This window comes from Saccostrea cucullata, unplaced genomic scaffold (assembly GCF_032062105.1).
Source record: "Saccostrea cucullata isolate Sc308-1 unplaced genomic scaffold, CSIRO_AGI_Scuc_v1 ctg1020, whole genome shotgun sequence".
NCBI lineage: Eukaryota > Metazoa > Mollusca > Bivalvia > Ostreida > Ostreidae > Saccostrea > Saccostrea cuccullata.
Genome location: NW_026931054.1, coordinates 27705 through 48232, shown reverse-complemented (window position 1 = coordinate 48232; position 20528 = coordinate 27705). Strand labels below are relative to the sequence as shown.

The following is a 20528-nucleotide window of genomic DNA, read 5'->3' as shown; positions in this document are numbered from 1 at the left end:
AATTTGGCAACAGATATGTCTGAGACATAGTTTGTACATATAAATAACTGTACAATAATTTTCTTCTGATAAAAATCAACTTTTCTAGTTTAAAACGATGTGGCACACACCAATTCTCAAAGTACAAAGAAGAAAAAATATTTCATTTGATATGGTGGTTCTAGAGCAATTCAATACCCTTAAATATGATTCTTTAATCAAAATGAAAGTACCGGTAACATAAATGATACTATGATATTTACAAGTATAATTCAAACAATGTGAATATAATCATTTTTGAACATAGATTACACCATTTAGTCAAATGAAAAAAAAAAAATTTCTAAAAAAAAAATAATTGTGTATAGAAAATGAATTTTCTCTGAACAAATACATGCACTGCAGTTTGCTTGCATGCTCCTTTAAAAGAATACAAATGAATCTTTAAACTTGAAATGGGCACAACACTTGGTTCGGGGCCATGAAAACCCTTTCACGATGAAGAAGGTTTGTGCAAAGTATCACTCCATTACAATATAACTTATCTAATCTGCTCAACACTGGGGTGAATTAAGCAACATTTTGGAATAGACAACATTCAAAGAATGGGAGGTTTACATCATAATAAGCAAGATTCCAGAATGTACAACATTTGGAATAAAAACTTTATACTAAACAAAGGTTTGAAAAAAATCCCATGTCTGTCTGATCAAAGGCAATAATATATACATTAGTTATAAAAATTTATTTTAAAAGCAATTTATATCTCATAAGACTATTATCATAAAAAAAAATTCTCTGTACAAAATATATAACTTCTTCTTTTATATGTTTATAAATATATATATGATAAAGCTACCATTCTCACATAATGACACTTATAAAGACCTGTATTTAAGTAAAGGTAATAATGATTCATTCATCATGGAACAAATGATTTAAAAAATAAATCTCTTTATGGATGAAAACTGCATTTAGTTAGATCCATGACAAACATTTGACAACAATAAATAGACTATATATCATGATCATCTCTCAAAATATGGACAACAGTCATGGCATGCTACAAAAAATAAAACAGAGAGACAAAAATGTATTTAGTGCCTGAATAATTCTGAGAAAGACTATCCATCCTGATACTCCTGACTCTGGTTAAATGTCATATTATGCTGGAATGTGGTAAGTTTTTGAAGACAATGAATTAAGGCCTGAATTCTTCAGAAAAAGACTGAGGATCGTCGTAGTCAGTCTGAATCTGTAGTGAGGGTTCCTCGCTGTCATTGTCAAGGAGATGCTGTTCATCGTCATCGTCATGGTACCGTTCTACTAACACCTCCCCGTTGTGTAAGCTGTCCTCCTTCCTGGCTTTAGGAAGATTTGCCAGGGAAATGTTCATGTCTTTAAAGGCTTGCAACAAGAAAATACCCACCACTATGGTCAAGAAACCACATAAATCCCCCGCTATGTCCACTCCACTCATGTTCCCCCACTCCTTGTATAATATCACAGACATAAATATAACAAAGGACGTGAAGAAAACGTAATAAATAGGAGTCACAACAGCTGTGTTGTAAGTGTCTAAGGCTCTGTTGAGATAATTGAGCTGGAATAATATACACACTACCACCACTACCAGTAGAACCCAGGTTAACCAGTTTGTGAACTCGTTCCTGCCTTTGAAGGTTTCTTTGATGGCAACACCTACACCTTTGCAGCCCATGACGGTAAACGCACCAAGAGAGGAACATATAGTGATGTAGACTATGACAGTTTTCTGTCCGTAGCGTGGAGCCAAGAAGATGATGGTGAGAACAGCTATCGTCAACAGCACAATAGCCATCACAATAAATACTGAAACAGAAGCAATAAGTATTATACTACATGTACTTGAGTTTCTAATATTCCCAGAGTATGAAGATAATTCTCACTCAATTCTACAAGCTTGGCAACCTCTCATATTTCCTTTCTAATATTTTTTTCATAAGTTTTAGTTAATATCTAAAACTGCTATACGAAGTAAAAAATTTAGTACCGGTAACTACATTTTGCTAATGTAGCAGAAATATGACTTAAAAAACACTAATTTCCAGTTTCTAATATGAAACAGGTTTTATAAACTAATTAATATTTGATTTCTATTGTATAATTCTGTCAGTAAAACAAAGTACCTGGATCTTTGATTTTCTCGACTAGATCCTCCATACTCTCTACTTCCTGTTCTTTGGGGGAGTGTAGAACCATAACAGTTGATCCTATAATACACAGTCCACAGCCTATCTTACCCAGCAAGTTCAGCTTCTCCTTCAGAAATTTGGAGGACAAGACGGCACTGAAAGAAAATCAAATGATAAACTACTGTGATACCCATAACTAAATCATGACTTCAATAATGAAGAGGTAAATATTCAAAATCTACAAACCTCACAAGAACACTCAAAGCCCCTAAAGGTGTAACCATGGTTGCTGGTGCAAAGGCATAGGCTGCAAAGTTAGCAAATTCTCCAAGTATCACTGGGAAAAGAAAACATTGAAATCAGCTATTTGTACAGTAAGACAGAGTGCAGATAAGTACCATGAATTTGTTTTTCTTCTGAAAATAAACTAGAGATTGTGTCTGCATGGCTATATTTAACTCTTAACTTCTTATCTTTGCTTTTGTCCAATACATTGCTGTGTCTTGGATGAAAGTGAGATTTTTGAAACATATATCCATCACATTGAATATCATTATAAAAGTATCTTTTTTACTAGTTAAATGGTAAAAGTGAACTGTTCATCTCAGTGATATTAATATTGACCTAGATCTAAAGAGAAATAGAGTTAAATTAATTGTGTTTATAGATTTCTAGGTTACTAGTAGGTCAATGTTGCTGCTAATAATTCAGCTCAATGGATACATATAATAGTTTTAATATTCATTGCCTGTTTGTAATAGCATAGAAATATAACCTTTCAAATAATTTTCAATGTACATGATTTTAAGATGTCTTTTATGTGAAGTGAAAAGGTATACATTATTACTGACAGTAGCAGCATATTGTCAATTCATGCAAGTATAAAGATTTTTTTTATTCTTAGAAACCCTCATAACATTAAGTCAATCCTCTATTCTGTTATATTTAAATATAATACAACATTATTCCAAAGATAAATCAATTACAGGAGATACTGGTTCTTATTTTTAAGTATTTTTTTTAATTCCGTGTACATTTTAGTACTACCTTAATTAAGGATATCTGCACTAAGCTAGGAACAATATAATTCTTAAAGTTATAATTAAATTAAAAAAAGCTCAAAATAAGCTTGAAATCAAATTTATTTCATGCAACAATTTTCATTTCATGCATCTCACTGTAAATCAAAATTTTCTGAAGTCTTAGAAATGGTCTTGTAAAAAGTTGACATTAGTATATTACCAGGTACATTAATAAGGACAGATGTCTCATATTAAATGTTCAAAATTCTACTTTTTTTGCCATCATCCTTATAAATCTATACAGATTTTTGTCAATTTCAATCCACTTCTTGTGAAATTTTGAATGAAAAAAAAAAAAAAATAAAATCTTGGTGGTGAAACCTATTCATTATACTTATATCAACATGACTTTTTTTTTCAAGATTTTTGATAAAAGTTTGTCTTTATCATCTGTCCTTAACTTACATTTATTAGTATGATATAAAATTAAAATAATGTGTAATGTCAAGCCTTTTATGCTTCGTATTATAAAAGCTTAAATGAAGTAAATAGAACTGAAGTCGCAACTGAGCATAAAAGTATTTAACAGAAATTGCCAATTTTTTCCAAATGCTTGGATACCTATAGTTTTTTGTCCTCAAATATATTTCTTGATCAATTTTCAAATGGAAAATGCATAGCACATGCATTTATTAGCATTTCCTGAAAACATGTTTAAAATTTGGTAATTTTCCTATAAATACATAATATGAACAATAATGATGAAAAACTTGAATATCAGGGGTTAATTTTCACATTACTTTGAGAATCAGGGATATATTTTTGAGCATTTTCAAGTACTCAACTCCCAATTTTCCGAACCTGAGTATGGAACTTCCTTAAACCTTTATACTGGTTTATATATTTGCTACCGTAGATCTAAATCTCAGTAGCTGACAGTTAAAAAGGCTGTCCATAAAGGAATCACCTGGGTAAATTATCACTATATATATTGATCAAAATGCCATGTATAACATTTACAGTGGATATTTATGATAATATTTATTGGGGAAAAGTTAACTTACATTATATCTTCAGGAAATATCAGTATTTATTGACACATTTATAAACTCACCACAATGTGTATCTAATACACATAAAAGCACTTACTGAGAATCATTCCAGCCCACCATAACCATTCTTTCAGGTATCCATAGCCACCCTCTCCTGCAGACAAATAAATAAAACATTAGTTTTAGAAAACCAAAGCAGGCCATAGAATGTACAATATTATTTAAAATTGAAGTTAATTCTTTAGATTATGAACAGCTCAAGCATCCACATGAAGAATATCAGGAATAAGTTGAGTGAGTAGCCTACTTAAACCTAACCTTGTTTCAATACTATAGATATGCATTTTCCATGTGGAATTAATTTACATTATGACTGTGTCAAGGTGTACTCAAAGTGCATGGCATAAATCAACTTCAAGGTCAAAGGTCAAAGCTAAGGTCAACATGATTGGTGGTACTAGGAACATCCCAACCTGATTAACCAATCAGAAAAGTCTGAAAAAATATGCTGGTATTACGTGTGTAAATGAACCAAAGCTCACACAGGCTCAATAAAATTTCTGATGTAGACAGAATAGTATTGATAGATATCAGTTCAGTATCACAGTCTACAAAGTTTGTCAATACTCTTTAGATCTAAATCTAAATTACTTTAAATGCCTAAACACAATGGGCTCCTTATCTCTAATTACAATGTATCAATATTCTTAACTTAGAGTCTCCTCAGAGTTTTTTCCCTACCTGCTCGAGTTGCCTGGTATTTTGCAAGTTTAAGCAGTCCCCTCTTCTTGAAAATAAAACTGGTCCCAATAAACACACTAGAGCTGATGGCCAGGAACAGACCAATGTAAAAGTTCCTGACCTCTTCCTCTGGGGTCGTGTAGGGCATCGTCTGATTGGACAGATCAGTGATGTTAGTTGTATTGTCTACAGCTACTTCCACTGTAGTGTTTCCTACGGCAGGCATGCCGGAAGGCTGCAATGAAATTTGAAATGGTTGAAACCAGTATCCTAATATCTTTCCATGTGTATGTGACTTTAGAAGATAAAAGAAGCAGGATTTCAACATTTAATTTAACCCAACTGCGGTCACCCATGAAGGCAAATCATTTAAAACTTCAACAAATACGTAATGTTTAGAATGTAAATATAAGGGTTCTGAGTACATTAATCAATTTTCCCCTGATATTTTTTATGTTGGTTTCATTACAGTTGGTTAAAGAGCATTTGAGTAGATCTGTCTTCAATGGTCACGAATAAACAAAAAAAAATTGCAGGTACAAAGGGAATGCAGTGTTTTCTTAAAATTTTCTTGAAATACTTCAAAAATATCCGCTTGACTACACAAGATAAAGGAATGTTAAGGAACTCATGAAATGACAATGGATATTACAATGAGCTTGCTATGAATTTTAGAGAAACATCGATGATTTTAAAAATTAGCTAGTGCTCTAACATAATTTGTATCACAAGTCACCCATAATTTATATCAAGACATTGCACTTCAATACACATTTTAATAATGCTGAAAGACTGCATTATACATGACTTGACACAAAATCACACAGAAAATTAATTTCAGTGGAGCACAAAAGTCCATTTCATAAAGCTTTTAATCTAGGCTGAACCCAAATTTAAATATTTTCTTTTCCTGATTTTCTGTCTACTATAGTTGAATACAGATCATTGTATACCCCCAACAAATGTTGCAACATGATCATGTGTACCGCTGTCCTAGTTATTTCTAAGGGTGACAGTATCACATACATGCATATTTTTAAAAATTGCATTCACTAATTCAAAGAAATAATAATGGAAGTAACTGGTGAATTTAAAAAGTATACTGAACCAATGCCATAAAAAAAATATGGGTGAAAAAAGTAAGTGAAATTTGAATCTAACATAGCCCCAGTGAAAGCCATTTTATCAATTGAAATACATGTAAAATGTCACAGGACAAGAGACAGCTGGAAAACATACATTTTCTGCGGGTGCTATCTCCTAATTCTAACAATGTGTAAATCATCAGTTTCAGTAAGCCTTAATAAAAATCAATAACAAATCAAAGGTAGGCTATTTTTTCATCACGATCATTGACTACATCCACATTTTCCTGTCAATAACTTGTAACTTCACCATGCAAGAGTGTTTCATTTCTCTGAGATTTCTCGATCTTTCCTTCATATCATATTGTAATCGTTTGGAGATAGAGTACAACTGTCTGCATGTACATGTATTACCGATATGTGTTTAAATTACCCTGGTACTAGTAACAAGTTATTTTCAATTTTTTTTCATATATATCTATAATTATTAATAAGGAAAATTTCTTTAATATCAAAAGTCTATAGTAATTTATATGTAATATATATTTTCAAAGGACATTTAAATTTGTTCCAAATCAATAAATAAATTTCTAAACACACAAAACATGTACATAATGTAATAAATAGACAAGAAATTAAGTGTATAAGAATTAAAGATTACATATAATTTATTATGATAATATAATCAGATATGGATCATTTTCAGAAAATATATAGGAAGGAGTGGTTTTCAGTAAATATATGTCCATATAATGAAAATAAACCAATATACTGAATAGAAGTGTTAATGACAGTAATCTACATGTACCAGTGCATTACAGAAAACAGTTATGTTCACAGGTTTCATCTTGAAAGTGAAGAATTAAAACAAACAGGAACCACAAAGAAAAAAGGGTCTAGCTAAGAAAAAAAGATTATGTGACCAACATCCAAAATCAGCAGCCATGCAGGAAATGGGTGCCCGAGCCTTACCTTTGGGGTGCTAGATAGTGTTGTAGATAAAACACTGGAAAAGGACTGTCCAGTGTCGTTGAACATTATGTACCAATACAGCAAAAACAAAAGTACCAAAATCGGTACGACTCCTGAGAGAACTTGAATTGGTTTCTACAAGAAAACACTCACAAATTTTTCAACTAAACCAAAATTTTCAACTCTATAAAACAAAACAACAATTAGGAACCTCTATCCATTTAAACAAGTAGATTAAATTGCACAGCATAGACTAGATATATATTGTTGTAACAGTATTACAGTTTTTGAAAAAGAGGACTTTAACCTTTCAAAAAAATTTACAAACTCAGATATGCAATTTCTGCATTGTACTTATTTCCAGTCTACCTTTTAACTCTAGTTATTGGTACTGGGTATGTAATTTAGGACATGACTACATGTACTAGGTAAATGTTTCATTTAAGCATATTATACACTGACAAGTATAGAGGGAAAATTAATTTTAAGCTTGTAGACTTCTGAATTTGTAATACTGACTGATAGTATCAATGTAAACCTGTGTAACTTTCTCAAGTTTTATAGTTTTCATCCATTGATAACTTTCTGGCTCACTACTTTGGTATTCCTGAAGCACCTTTGTTTTTAATCACATTAAAAGCCGAATGTTTGTCTTGTTACTTGGTTACTATGCTATGCGTGCAGAACATTATCTACTCCAGTGAAAATACCACACAACAGTTACCTCACCTTGTTAAAACAGAAGAAAATTTCTATCTCCTTTTGTAAATCCACCTTAGAACACCAAAACTCATCAAATACAATGATCAATGATTTCACTCAATGTCAATGACAAAACATGTGTCAACATGCACCGAAAGCCCCATACAGAGATTTTAAAATACCCCTATATAGATTCCAGATTTAAATATTGAGCAATTCCCTAGGCCAGAGATCAACCTGAATATAAACATTCCGCCATGCTCGATGTGACAGTATCTAAAAATAGATCTGACACGTGGAAGCGAGATTATCATGAAAGTTGTCTTTTATTCTCATAGGATATACGAAATGTGATCGGTAGGGGGAAGTTATATAATTATCTCAATTCTACCGGTACACCAACATCCTAGACATGGCTTATGAACACATTGTTCAAGTATTTGTGTATGAGAATATGTGCTTCAATCATCTTACCATGTCCTGGGTTTTAAAGCCATATCTTGTATATCAAATTGTATATATAATTGATGAATATTGGCAGAAATATCGATTGTGCTTGGGGTATTGTTTTCCTTCCAGTGCAGTGTGAGAGCCAACAGGTGTACTTCCTGTTTTTAACTGTCTCTATTAGCAAGACCAAATACGACAAATTCCGAAATAAGAAAAGGATAACTTCGTAAAGTTAGATTTATTTGTCTATATACAATTTTATAAAGTACATTAATTAAGGAATAACTGTCTAATTTTTCGATTTCATGATGTGAGCAATCGATTGGCTAACAATGACCTCTAAAACATCAGGCGATGGGATCAGGTGCCATGCACGGAGGGATGATCCTCCCTGCCGATCGGCCACACCCGCCGTGTCCTCCTTGTCATGAACGGGAATTAATGGAAAATCCGCCGAAAAAGCTCCAACAACGAGTATAAAAAAGACATCAGTGATTATTTGACCTAATGATAGATTGTATTATCTGACACTTAGGTCATTGTATCAACTATGGACAATACGAAACAATGACTTTAAACGAGACTGTAAGTTGATGTTATTGTTTCATCAACTTGTTTGTCAATAACTTACCCAGTTTTAGAAATTGTCCATAGTTATGCTCTTGCGTTTCGAATCATTTGAGAGATTAAAACCCCATATGCAGTTGATAAGGGTATGTGCACTGCATAAGTGAGGGTAGTTGAAGATTGAAAAGATTAGTCATTACAATTAATTCAGAAAGATTTGTCGTTAGAAAACCATTTATGTCTTTTTCTAATATAATATCTAAATATACGAAGCAGATGTGTCATAATAATATATTGGTCCTTTCTATATCATATTCCAAAAACAAATATTTGGCTCCATTTTTTTGGAAATACAGTATTGGTCGCAAAATGAAAATTGACAAATTCTAAAAATTGCAATACTGAAATATTTTTCAGATACGAGCATATACCAAGAATAACTTATCCTGACGTTATATCCCACTACGTTTTCCACTCTTCTTTGCATTATTATAACATTACATTATTAGTAGTGTGGAACACCGAAAAATAAAGTAATAAAATAATAATGTCACCTATTCGAATAGGTTTTTGCCATTAAATACCAAAACAGCGCCTCATAATATAAAATAATTCTAATTTCAATCTAGATTAGAAAAAAATTTAAAGAGGAAATAGTTCTCGTAGTTCTGAATAAAGTTTCTATTTTGTTAACCATAGCAAAAGTTCCAAAGGTTTCATAGCCGAGGGGTTGCTATGGGGATAAGCCCCCATTGTCCATTTTAAATGTTCCTCAAATAATGCGCCTCTTATAGTCTCTGACAACTAAACCCGACACATGACAGCTTTCTGCGTTAGCATGTTCAACAAATACTAGCCGCTACAAGACCAGCCAGAAAACAATGCTACATGTACAAACCAACATCACCGAGACCCAAAAGCAACACATCAAAGAAATGCATGTGGCGAGATACATGTGAAGAAGTCCTCGACAGAAGAAAGAGTGGAAGAAAGAGAATTTCAACACAAAGAGTGGATCTCTGTTGATACAGTGAGGAAAATGGATGTGAGGAAGGAATGGATAATGGCACTAAACTAAATCCAGATAAGAACAGAAAATGCAAATCTCAAGAGATCTCCAAAGCCGCAGATAAAGAAGAAGAAAAAATATAAACAGGATCACATTCACAACCTGGTCAAACAAGCTGAAGAAATTTTAGAGTACTAGTATTGTATACTAGTAGTATGCATGGTCACAAGAAGCTTTCCAACAAGTTCCAGGAAAAAGACAAGCTATTGAAGAACAAGAACCCTCTAACAACAACAGAAGAACAATTAAAGAGATGGATAGAACACTTTGGAGAATTATCAAGGAGATCAACACCAGAAACACCACCAGACAAACAACCAGATGTTTCACTCGACTGCAACAAGCCAACAAAGACATTAGGAGAAATATTACCCCACTGAAAAAACGGAAAAGCGACAGTGGCTGACTAGAAACCAGTGGAAGCCATCAAAGCTGATACAGAGACAGCTGTTAACATCTTGCACACACCTCTTTAAGAAAATATGGAAGGAAGAGAACATTCCAAAGAAATGGACAAAAGAAGCAGTGGACCCAAAGCTCTGTAACCAACAGGCTGTTTTTAGTCGCTACATATCATATGCTGAACAGATAGCCAGTTTGCACACCGTCATTGAACAATAAATGACGTGGAACCCCCCTCCCCGTTTCAACTTGGAAGTTTCTCGATTTACGAGAAAGCATTTGATGGCGTTGACTGATACTGAGGCACTATGGAATACACGAGAAGCTCGTCTCCCTGATTCGTAACATCTATCTTGGCATGAAAGCAGAGGCCTGTTCAGCAGAGCGAACGTTCGCAAGCGCTCGCCAAATTTCCTATACCTCCAATATTAATTTTGGCGAGCGCTCGCGAACGTTCGCTCTGCTGAACAGGCCTCAAGGTGTTGCCAATGTTGAGGTGAGAGGTCAAGAGTTATGAGGTCAAGACAGGAGTTCGACAAGGATGTTAATTTGCTGTCATCTCTTCCTCTTGGTTAGACTGGATCATAGGGACTACCACATAAGGCAGAAATAATGGTATACAGTAGACACTCCTGATGTAGTTAAAGAATCCCGACTTTATCGAATTATACCTGAATATTCTTTGTCACAAGTCGCCCGCGTGGCGCAGCGATTAGAGCGTCTGCTCTAGAGTAAGAATCTCGACTTTATCGAATTATACCTGAATATTCTTTGTCACAAGTCGCCCGCGTGGCGCAGCGATTAGAGCGTCTGCTCTAGAGTTGCGAAGTAAGGAGTTGATCCTTACGTCGCGGGTTCGAATCCCACAATGGGACGTAGAGACCGGTCCATCGAATGAGACCGTATAAACCGAGGTCCCGTGTCGCAGTAGGTGATGGCACGAAAAAGATCCCTCCCTGCTCAATGGCCCTGAGTGCAGTATAGGACAAAATTTGCAGCTCTCCACCGGCACGAAGGGGCGTCTCCATATGAGTGAAAAATTCTCGAGAGGGACTTTAAACAATATACAATCAATTAGTCAATCGTTTGCACAAACACAGTCAAATGCTGGTTCGGGCTCGAGGGGTGTGTCCAACGCCACTAGGTCTTTGTGTCAAACCTACTCGGTCTCAGCTTACAAAACCTCGAGTAATGCCAACCGTCTCAAACAGGTTCTGGCAGCGAATCACATGTCACACCTCCACGTTTGGTATCCCTGGTAATACTTTGGTAGATGAGTGACAGTGCTGAAAGGCGAGACTCCGGCGCCTTTATGACTGGAAAATGTGGCTAAGGGAAGGAAACCCCCAACAGAAAACTACTGGCCTCCCGAGTGCAGGGGGTCCAGGGGGTCCAGGGGGTTTCTGCATGGCTAATCACCACGCAGAGTAAAATCCTCATGATTACGGAAACCCAAAATACACTGAGCACACAGGGGGATGTTAGCCCTCTGTGTTAAATGATTATGCTGAGGACAACATGACGCAGGTGGATGAAAGCCATTTGGAAGTCCACAGGCCGAAGTCCCTATGCACACACCAAACAACATATATATAGGGAGCTGGAATGTGAGATCCATGTATATTACAGGGAAAACAGCCCAGATGGAACAGGAAAAGGATAGATACCGGCTGGATCTAATAGGATTAAGCGAAGTCAGATGGGCTATGAATGGAAAAACTACATTACAAAGTGGGAAACTAGTGCTTTACTTAGGACGAGAGGATGGATTACATCAAGAAGGAGTAGGAATAATGATGAAAAGAAAGCTAAGAAGTCACTGATGGAATGGAAACCCATAAATAAGAGATTGATGTATGCAAGATTCTACACATCAGCTCTAAAGATAAACCTGATAGTGGTTTACTCAGCAGCAAATAAGAGCCCTGAAGAGATAAAAGAAGCATTCATGGAACAATTGCAGAAAGTTATTAATAACATTCCAAAACATGCCATACTGCTCATTAGCATAAGAGATTTCAATGCAAAGGCTGGTAACAACAACAAAGGCCATGAAAGTGCCATGGGGAAACACGGAATAGGAGAACGAAATGGAAATGAAGAACGGCTATTGGATATCTGCGAGATCAACAACTTATTCATCACAGGAATAATTTCCTTGTAAACCAAGACATATACAAGATCTCCTGGATGAAACATATGGAGATAACGAACAGTATTCCAGATCAAAAATCCACAAAACAATACAAAATAGGAGCAGAGCAAACACGGACCTTCAAAACATCAGAGGTGGGATCAGGTGCCATGGAGGAGTAAGCATCCCCTGCCGACCGGTTACACTCGCCGTGTGCTCCTTGTCATGATCGGGAAATAACGGAAAAATCCGTCGTCAATTCAGTGTATGTATAATGGATTAACAATAAGTACGAAAAACGTCAGTCAGCATATGACTCAATGATAAATTGTATTTGCTGACAAGGTCATTGTATCGAACATAGAACTTACAAAATGATGACTTTTAACAAGCCCTCTGAAACTCTTGTTTCATCAACTTGTTTGTCAATAATTTACCTCGTTGTAGAAATTGTTTATACGTAGAACATCCTCTTGCGTTTCTTATCAACTGAGATATGTAAACTCCGTATGCAGGCGATGAAGGTATAATAATTGCTGCATAAGTAAGGGAAGTTGACGATAGAAAAGTTTAAGTCATCACGTTTATCACAGAGCTTGGTTGTTAGATTACCATTAACGTCTTTTTCAAGTAAAATATCTAAATATGAAACAGATGTGTCAGACTCTGTGGTATCTTTTGTCTCAAACTCACCAGGATATATATCGTATCGACATAAGAATGGAAATTACCATTGTTAATTGACAGTACGTCGTCGATATATCTAAATGTCGAGATGAAGGCCACAGCAAGCGTTTTCTTCTTTTCACGCATATGATTTTGCACAAATTCTGCTTCATATGAATACAAAAATAGGTCTGCTAATAACGGGGCGCAATTGGTACCCATAGGAATTCCAAAAGATTGTTGGAAGACCTGGTCTCCAAAAACAACAATGATATTGTCAATTAGAAACTCAAGCATCTTTTTGATGTCGACTTCAGAGTACTTGTGTGTACAATCAGAATGCTTATTAACAAAATGACATAAAGCCACAACCCGAACATCTATTAGAAGTTGAAAGCGAAGAACAAGTAGTAGATGAGATAGATACAAATCCCATACGGAAAGATTGATTGATTGTATATTGTTTAACGTCCCTCTCGAGAATTTTTCACTCACTGTAAAAAAATAACTAGTTAAAGTCACGAAGAAAACTAGTAAATTTACTGTCCATACAATCACTACCTTAAAAGTAGTTTTACCAGATATTGGTACTGTTTTATTTTATTATTTACTAGATAAGATTAGTAAATTTAAAATTGATATAAGTAACTTTCACTAGGTATCTAAGTATCTATACGACCCCCGCTCCACAACTCACTATCTTAACCAGTGAAATGAAAGTTTACTAATCATGACCAACACTAGTTAAATTCACTAGGTTTTTCTTTCAGTGCTCATATGTAGACGCCACCACTTGCCGATGGAGAACTGCAAATTTTGTCCTTTACTCGGCAATCAGGGCCACTGAGTAATGAGAGGTTTTTTTAGTGCCAGAATCTACTGTGACACGGGACCTCGGTTTATACGAACTCATCCGAAGGACCGGTCCCCACGTCTCACAGTGGGATTCGAACCCGTGACGTAAGGATCAACTCCTTACTTCGTGACACTAGAGCGGACGCACTGACCATTGCCCCACGCGGGCCCATACGGAAAGAGGAAATCGTCAAGGCTATAAAGAAACTAAAGAATGGAAAAGCTGGAGGAGTAGATGGGATAACAGCTGAGATGTTAAAAGCAGACACAGAGACAACAGCGAAATATTTGGAAAAGTCTAGTTTCAACAATCTGGAAACAAGAAACCATACCATTGGTTTGGAGTAAAGGCCTGATTGTGAAGATTCCAAAGAAAAGTGATAGATCGATATGTGATAATTATAGAGGTCTAACACATGTGTCTGTGTATTCTCCAGAAAAGTAATACAAAGAATCCAAGATGGAGTGGAAAAACAGCTGCATGAGGAACAAGCTGGCCTCAGAAGTACAACAGAACAACTATTTACACTCCGTAACAATGTACCGAATGGAACTCAACATTGTTTGTAAATCATGATGACTTTGAAAAGGCGTTTGATTCCATTCGCAGAGAGAGCCTTTGGTCTATCATGAAGTTTTATGGCATCCCAGACAAACTGGTCATAATGGTGAAAATCCTATATGAATCATTCCAATGTGCAGTCCTAAAGATGGAGAAGAAACAGACTGGTTCCAGATAACAACAGAAATGAGGCAGGGTTGCACAATGTCTGGATTCCTATTTCTGTTGTTTATAGACTTCGTAATGAAAAGAACTACAGAAACGGAACCAACAAGAATAGGGTGGAATTTCACAACAAAACTCCAAGATCTAGTCTTCGCAGATGATCTTCCTCTATTTTCCTCAAAATTTCGGGACGCCCAGCAAAAGACACAAAGACTAAATAAAACTGCTAGACAAGCTATAAACACAGAGTAAACATCGAGAAAACCAAAGTGATGAGGTTCAACTCTGACATAAAAGAGCCAGTCGAGATTGATGGGCAAGACCTTGAGGATGTAGAAACATTTACTAACCTTGAACGTGTGATAACAACAAAGGGGGGGGGATCTCATGAGGACATTACCAACAGACTGGGAAAAGCCGTCTCCAATTGGAAGGCCCAGAAATATCTGGAGCTCATCAAAATTTTCCATTAAAGCAAAAGTAAGGTTATTTAACAGCTTGGTCCTGTCGGTTCTCATGTATGGAAGTGAAACACGGAAAACAGCGAAGAGAGACAAAAGGAAAATAGACACCTTCCAGATTAGATGCCTTACAAAGATCTTGAGAGTAAGATGGCATGAGAAAATGTCAAATGAAGAGCTCCATCATAGAACAAAGGAGGCTAGAGCAAGTGAGATAGTAACTCCTATGAAGTTGGATTTGATTGGCCATGTACGGAGGATGGATAACACCTGGATATGTACCACCGCATTGACATGGCATCCAGAAGGAAATTGGAAAGTAGGCCGGCCAAAAACAACTTGGAGGAGGACCACGGAGCAAGAAAGGCTACAGCTGGGATGGAATAGCTGGACGTCAGCGAGGGCCGCAGTCAAATACAGAGGCAGGTGGAGGCAGTGTATTGGGGCCTTATGTGCCAGCGGGCAAGAAGAGAATAGCTATAGGTTAGGTGACAAACACAGTCAGTAATGTTCAGGACAAAACAACTCACCCTGTAAAATCATTAGCAGGAACAGGACTCAAAATCAATTTAGAATAAATGAAGATCAACAGTTCAGTTCCATTCTTGTCACAGCTGTTGGTGAGCCCATCAGAGAATATAGTCGCATCTACAAGCTATAAACTCGCTTGAATTAGAATTTACTTCAATAACTCAGACAATTCAAATCAAGCCAGTTTTTCGCCTAGAGAGGCGAATAGAAAGGGTTGAGAGGAGGATAAAATAAACAAATTTGTTTAAGAATCTGTCTAGAATTAGGTGGTGCAAATTTGATGTTGTGCGTATGGCAGTCAACTGATCGCGAAGCTTGAAGTAAAATAATTTCTAAAATAGTTTAAGAAGATTAACTTGAGTATGGAAGGGCTTTGTACCACTTCTCATAAACCTTGATCAACATTCTTACATTATTAGCAGTGTTCTACCAAATCTTCTGAATTTGGTGGTCTTAATTCCGTAAAAAGGCAGTACATTGTATAATGCAACCGCAGAAATTGAAAATGCAGAACTTAAATGGCTAATTTCAGGAATGAGGACGCAAAAAAATTGCAGCAGCAGAAAATACAACACATTCAAATATTTGTTTCAAATTTTATTAAATATTTATACTTATTGAAAAACACTTTACTTAAATTATTACATGGCAGTATCACAGAACAGATAGGTTTCAGTATTTTGAGGTGATTCTTTTCTCCATGTAGTCAAATTCTTGGCTCTTGGGTTACTAAGACAAACTGTTGTCTGAGACAAGGCTGTAAACAACCTACAAATACTGAAAAGTAGAACTCTGTAAATAAAAACTGACATCAATTTGAAGTTGATCAAAAATATGTTAATTACCGCTGGTATTTTAAAGGTATTAATGCCCACCTTGCAATTAGATTCGACAGAGGACTCAAACATCCCTCACTGATGGACTAAATGGTTATTATCTTCAGATAAAACCTGCATTCATGACACGGAATTATATCAAAAACATTATTATGATACAGTTTGGATTTCTTTTCAAAATTTACATGATTTTTTTCTTTTATCGTTCAAATAAATATGTAGTGGGAAAATATGAATTAATTTTAATACATTCCTATATTTTTATAAGTACCTAGCCCTCAATGTGTGATGTTATCTGTCAAGGACTGACCATCCTCTGAGTCTGACTGGATGTGTAACACTGGTACTTCTCCATTCTCGTCATCTGGAGTTCTAAGATCTTCCTTCTTTGCCTTGGGGAGATTACTCAGGGAAACATCCATGCTCTTGAATGCTTGTAACAAGAAAATGCCACCTATTATGGTCAGGAAACCACAGATTTCTGTTGTAATTCCTATTCCATCCATGCTTCCCCATTCCTTATACAGGATAGCAGACATAAAGATAACAACGGATGTGAAAAATACATAGTAAACTGGAATCACAACTGCTGTGTTGTAAGTATCTAAGGCTCTGTTGAGGTAATTGAGTTCGAATAATATACACACTACCACCACTACCAGTAGAACCCAGGTTAACCAGTTTGTGAACTCGTTCCTGCCTTTGAAGGTTTCCCTGAGAGCCACTCCTAACCCTTTGCAGCCTAGAACTGTAAAGGATCCCATGTTAGAACATATAATGATATAGATGATGACTGTTTTCTGTCCATAGCGAGGGGATAGGAAGATAATGGTGAGGATGGTCACAATCAACACCAAGGCAGCGATCACTATAAATACTGAAAATATGTAGAGAAAGTTATATTGAAAATTTCAAATCAGTACATATACATGTATACTGTAGACTTCTTTGCTTGTTATAATGCAAACTTCAACAATGCAAAAAGGTTCAACAGAAGGTTCAATACGGAATACAAGATTGCCCTACAGAGTAAATCAATAGTACAGCTGTTTACCTGGATCTTTCATTTTCTCAATTAATTCATCCATGCTTGCAATCTCCTGTTCCTTTGGGGAATGAAGAACAATAACTGTTGACCCCACAACGCACATCCCGCAGCCTACTTTTCCTAACAAATTCAGCCTCTCCTTTAGAAATTTTGAGGATAACACTCCACTGCAAAAGAAGAAAATCTTGAAGCAACTTCTTTTGCAACTACTTCGTTCTTTAAAAAATCATATAAATCATATGCAGATAGTTTTTCTTTGCGCCCAGATCGATAGATCTGGGTCGTAAATGTTTTTGTCCTGTCTGTCTGTTTGTCTGCAAACTTGAACATTCTCAATAATTTTTGAACCATGAAAGATAGAGACTTCATATTTGGTATGCATACTCCACTAATGAAGCTCTTTGAATTGACTCCAAGATCAATGAACTTGTGACATTGACTGTGACCTTTATGCTAAAAATACCTTTTTCAAACTTTAACCTTTGCCATAACTTTTGAACCATGAAAGATAGAGACTTCATATTTGGTATGTTTACTTCAATCATAAGGCTCTTCCAAATGACACCAAGATCAATAACCTTGACTGTGATCTACATGCTAAAAATAGCTTGTTTGAATCTTAACCATATTTTTTGAAAGAGAGATAGGGACTTCATATTTGGAATGCATACTCAACTAATTACACATGTACTATATTAATTTTTTTCACATGACATCAAGGTCAAAATAGCTTTTTTCAAACTTTGTTGCCGCCGGGCACATAGTGTTTCACAAACGCTTCTTGTTTCTATCTAAATACAATGTAGTCCATTCATCTTGAGGATGAAGATGCTGATGATTAACCTTGCAGTGATGAAAGTGTGACAGGAAAACAGAAAATGCATGGCTGTTCTTAGACCTAAACCAGGGGCCCCTGCATTACTGGTCAGTTGCTCCTTCCAATGAGCTACCCAGGTCAATATTCTTAATCCATACAGGCCAAACCACCATTTTTTGTAAAAGATTTTCTATGTTGTCAAAAACGCTCAACCCAGATTTATAACCCCCTGGAAGAATTTTCATTCAAAGTAAAGTGGGGGGGGGATCAAATATAACAGAAAATGAGAAAAATAAAATGGACTAGGAATCAAACTCAGAACCATTGCATCAATTAGTTAGGTCACTGAATGAAAATATCTCTAATTTACTGAAATCAGTTTTAATTTTAAAAACAAACTCACCTCACTAAAACACTCAGAACACCCAATGGAGCTACCAATGTAGCATTTGCAAATGCATAGGCTGCAAAGTTGACAAATTCCCCTAGTATCACTGAAAACCAAAGGCATTTTTATAAAATTTATAGTGCTATATTTTGTAACTGATAAAAGATTCTTAGAGTTTTATTAAGATAGGAATATATAGTAATAAAATGTGTTACATTTATGAATGTAGGCAAAAAGCTGTCCACTTCTCTTAAGAGAATAGTGTGAAGATATTATTTGACCTACTTAGAATCATCCCGGTCCACCAAAACCACTCTTTCAGGTAGCCATAACCACCTTGCCCTGAAAGTTACATACACCATATTTACACATAGTACTACATATGCACTCAAAATCCCTGTGCAACATAACTCAACTTAATAAATGACTCGGTTTATTTACAGATAGTACATATACCTGCTCTGGTGCCTTGATGTTTTGCAAAGTTGAGAAGTCCTCTCTTTTTAAAAATAAAACTTGACCCAGTAAACACACTGGAGCTGATGGCCAGAAACAGTCCAATGTAAAAGTTCCTGACCTCTTCCTCTGGGGTCATGTGGGGAAATGTACGGTTATATGGGTCACTGACATTGCTTTCAGGGGTCACAATTGACTGATTTTCCAGGAAAGGCATTTTACTTGTCTACAACACAAACAATTTGAATCTTTGATGACTAAAGCTTTAAAAATTAAGAATTGAAATTAATAAAATACCTTTTTTAAAAATTCTTAGGTGCAAAATATTTTATGAGAACATAAATGAAAGAAAACCCTTGTTCCCTGTTTATTCCACTATCATGCTAAAATTATTGTTTTAATTGTTTCATATTTCATGCATGACTTGTATGTCATATATTGTGTTAGATTTGAACAAGGAGTCGTCTTCAAATCTCACTATCACGTTAGCACTCAGAATCTCATATGCGTGCGGACCCCCTCTAATTTTTATGCACAGGGGTGTATTTAGTGTAGAGAAAAAACATTTTGGGTATGTTTTTGAATTTTTGGTTTGAATTAGATCACAAACTTGTGGTTAATAAATCACTAGAACAGGGAAAAACCAGAAAGGTCCCGGGGTATAGCGGGGTTGGGGGAGAGGAGCTCCTCTCCTCAAGTACCTCTCAGCCGTGTGAACAGACCATATACTTACCGTTCACAAATAATTCTTTTATTTTTTAACTACAACTTAACTTTTATATTAAAAAAATCGAGTTTGAATAGTTTTAAATATTATGACAATTCAAAAGAATAGATGAATAGCACTAGACCGAGACGATAGCACGTTCTTACCTGAGAAGCGATCTTTATTTACTTCTGTCAAATTCATGTGACGGCAAACTCTGAAGAAAAAAACACAGTCCGTACAGTATGTACTTTAGTACATAACTTACATATACTTAGTACCTTTAACAAAACAACATACAATTTCAATCATTGAGAAATGAATAAAGAAACTTCGAGAACTAAAATAAGCACGTGATATACGACGGAATAATCGATATCCTGTTATTCATTCAATCATGAACTTCTATTGACTGTCATACGTCGTACAAGAGCCTTTTAAAGAACGCCACCTTTTTATCATTTTAGAGAATACACACGTACAACTAGGATATGTTTCCGATTTCATGGCTGCTTCGAAATCTGCTACATATTACAGCACTGCAAACAAGATACCTCGATGAAACTTTATCTATCCTATATGGCAAGCCCTTTTACTATTTATTCAGAAAATAAAATTTATCTTAAAATTACAGAGATATCTCTCATTTTAAAGAGATATCTCTTAAAAATAGAAATATCTCTCAACT

At 35.5% G+C, this 20528-nt stretch overlaps 1 protein-coding gene across 1 annotated transcript; it reads right to left on the bottom strand.

The window, feature by feature from the left end:
- Window positions 1-853: 853 nt before the first annotated feature.
- Window positions 854-20187, bottom strand: LOC134231201 (magnesium transporter NIPA4-like). Its single transcript, XM_062713121.1, has 12 exons — window positions 20008-20187; window positions 19135-19360; window positions 18964-19020; window positions 18694-18784; window positions 17480-17640; window positions 16992-17302; window positions 7026-7160; window positions 4969-5203; window positions 4325-4381; window positions 2400-2490; window positions 2148-2308; window positions 854-1830 (listed from the first exon to the last, which is right to left on the bottom strand). Exons 2-12 carry the CDS (start codon window positions 19349-19351, stop codon window positions 1181-1183), a joined length of 2166 nt encoding a protein of 721 aa, XP_062569105.1. The 5' UTR covers window positions 19352-19360; window positions 20008-20187; the 3' UTR covers window positions 854-1180.
- Between the last annotated feature and the right edge of the window lie 341 nt (window positions 20188-20528).

Excerpts from the sequence above, each read along its gene's own strand:
- LOC134231201 (XM_062713121.1), bottom strand. The coding sequence starts at position 19,351 with ATGCCTTTCCTGGAAAATCAGTCAATTGTGACCCCTGAAAGCAATGTC. Across the intron at positions 17,303-17,479 it reads TGAGAAAATGAAAGATCCAG|TATTTATAGTGATCGCTGCC; the intron begins GTAAACAGCTGT and ends ACATATTTTCAG. Across the intron at positions 1,831-2,147 it reads CGAGAAAATCAAAGATCCAG|TATTTATTGTGATGGCTATT; the intron begins GTACTTTGTTTT and ends CTTCTGTTTCAG.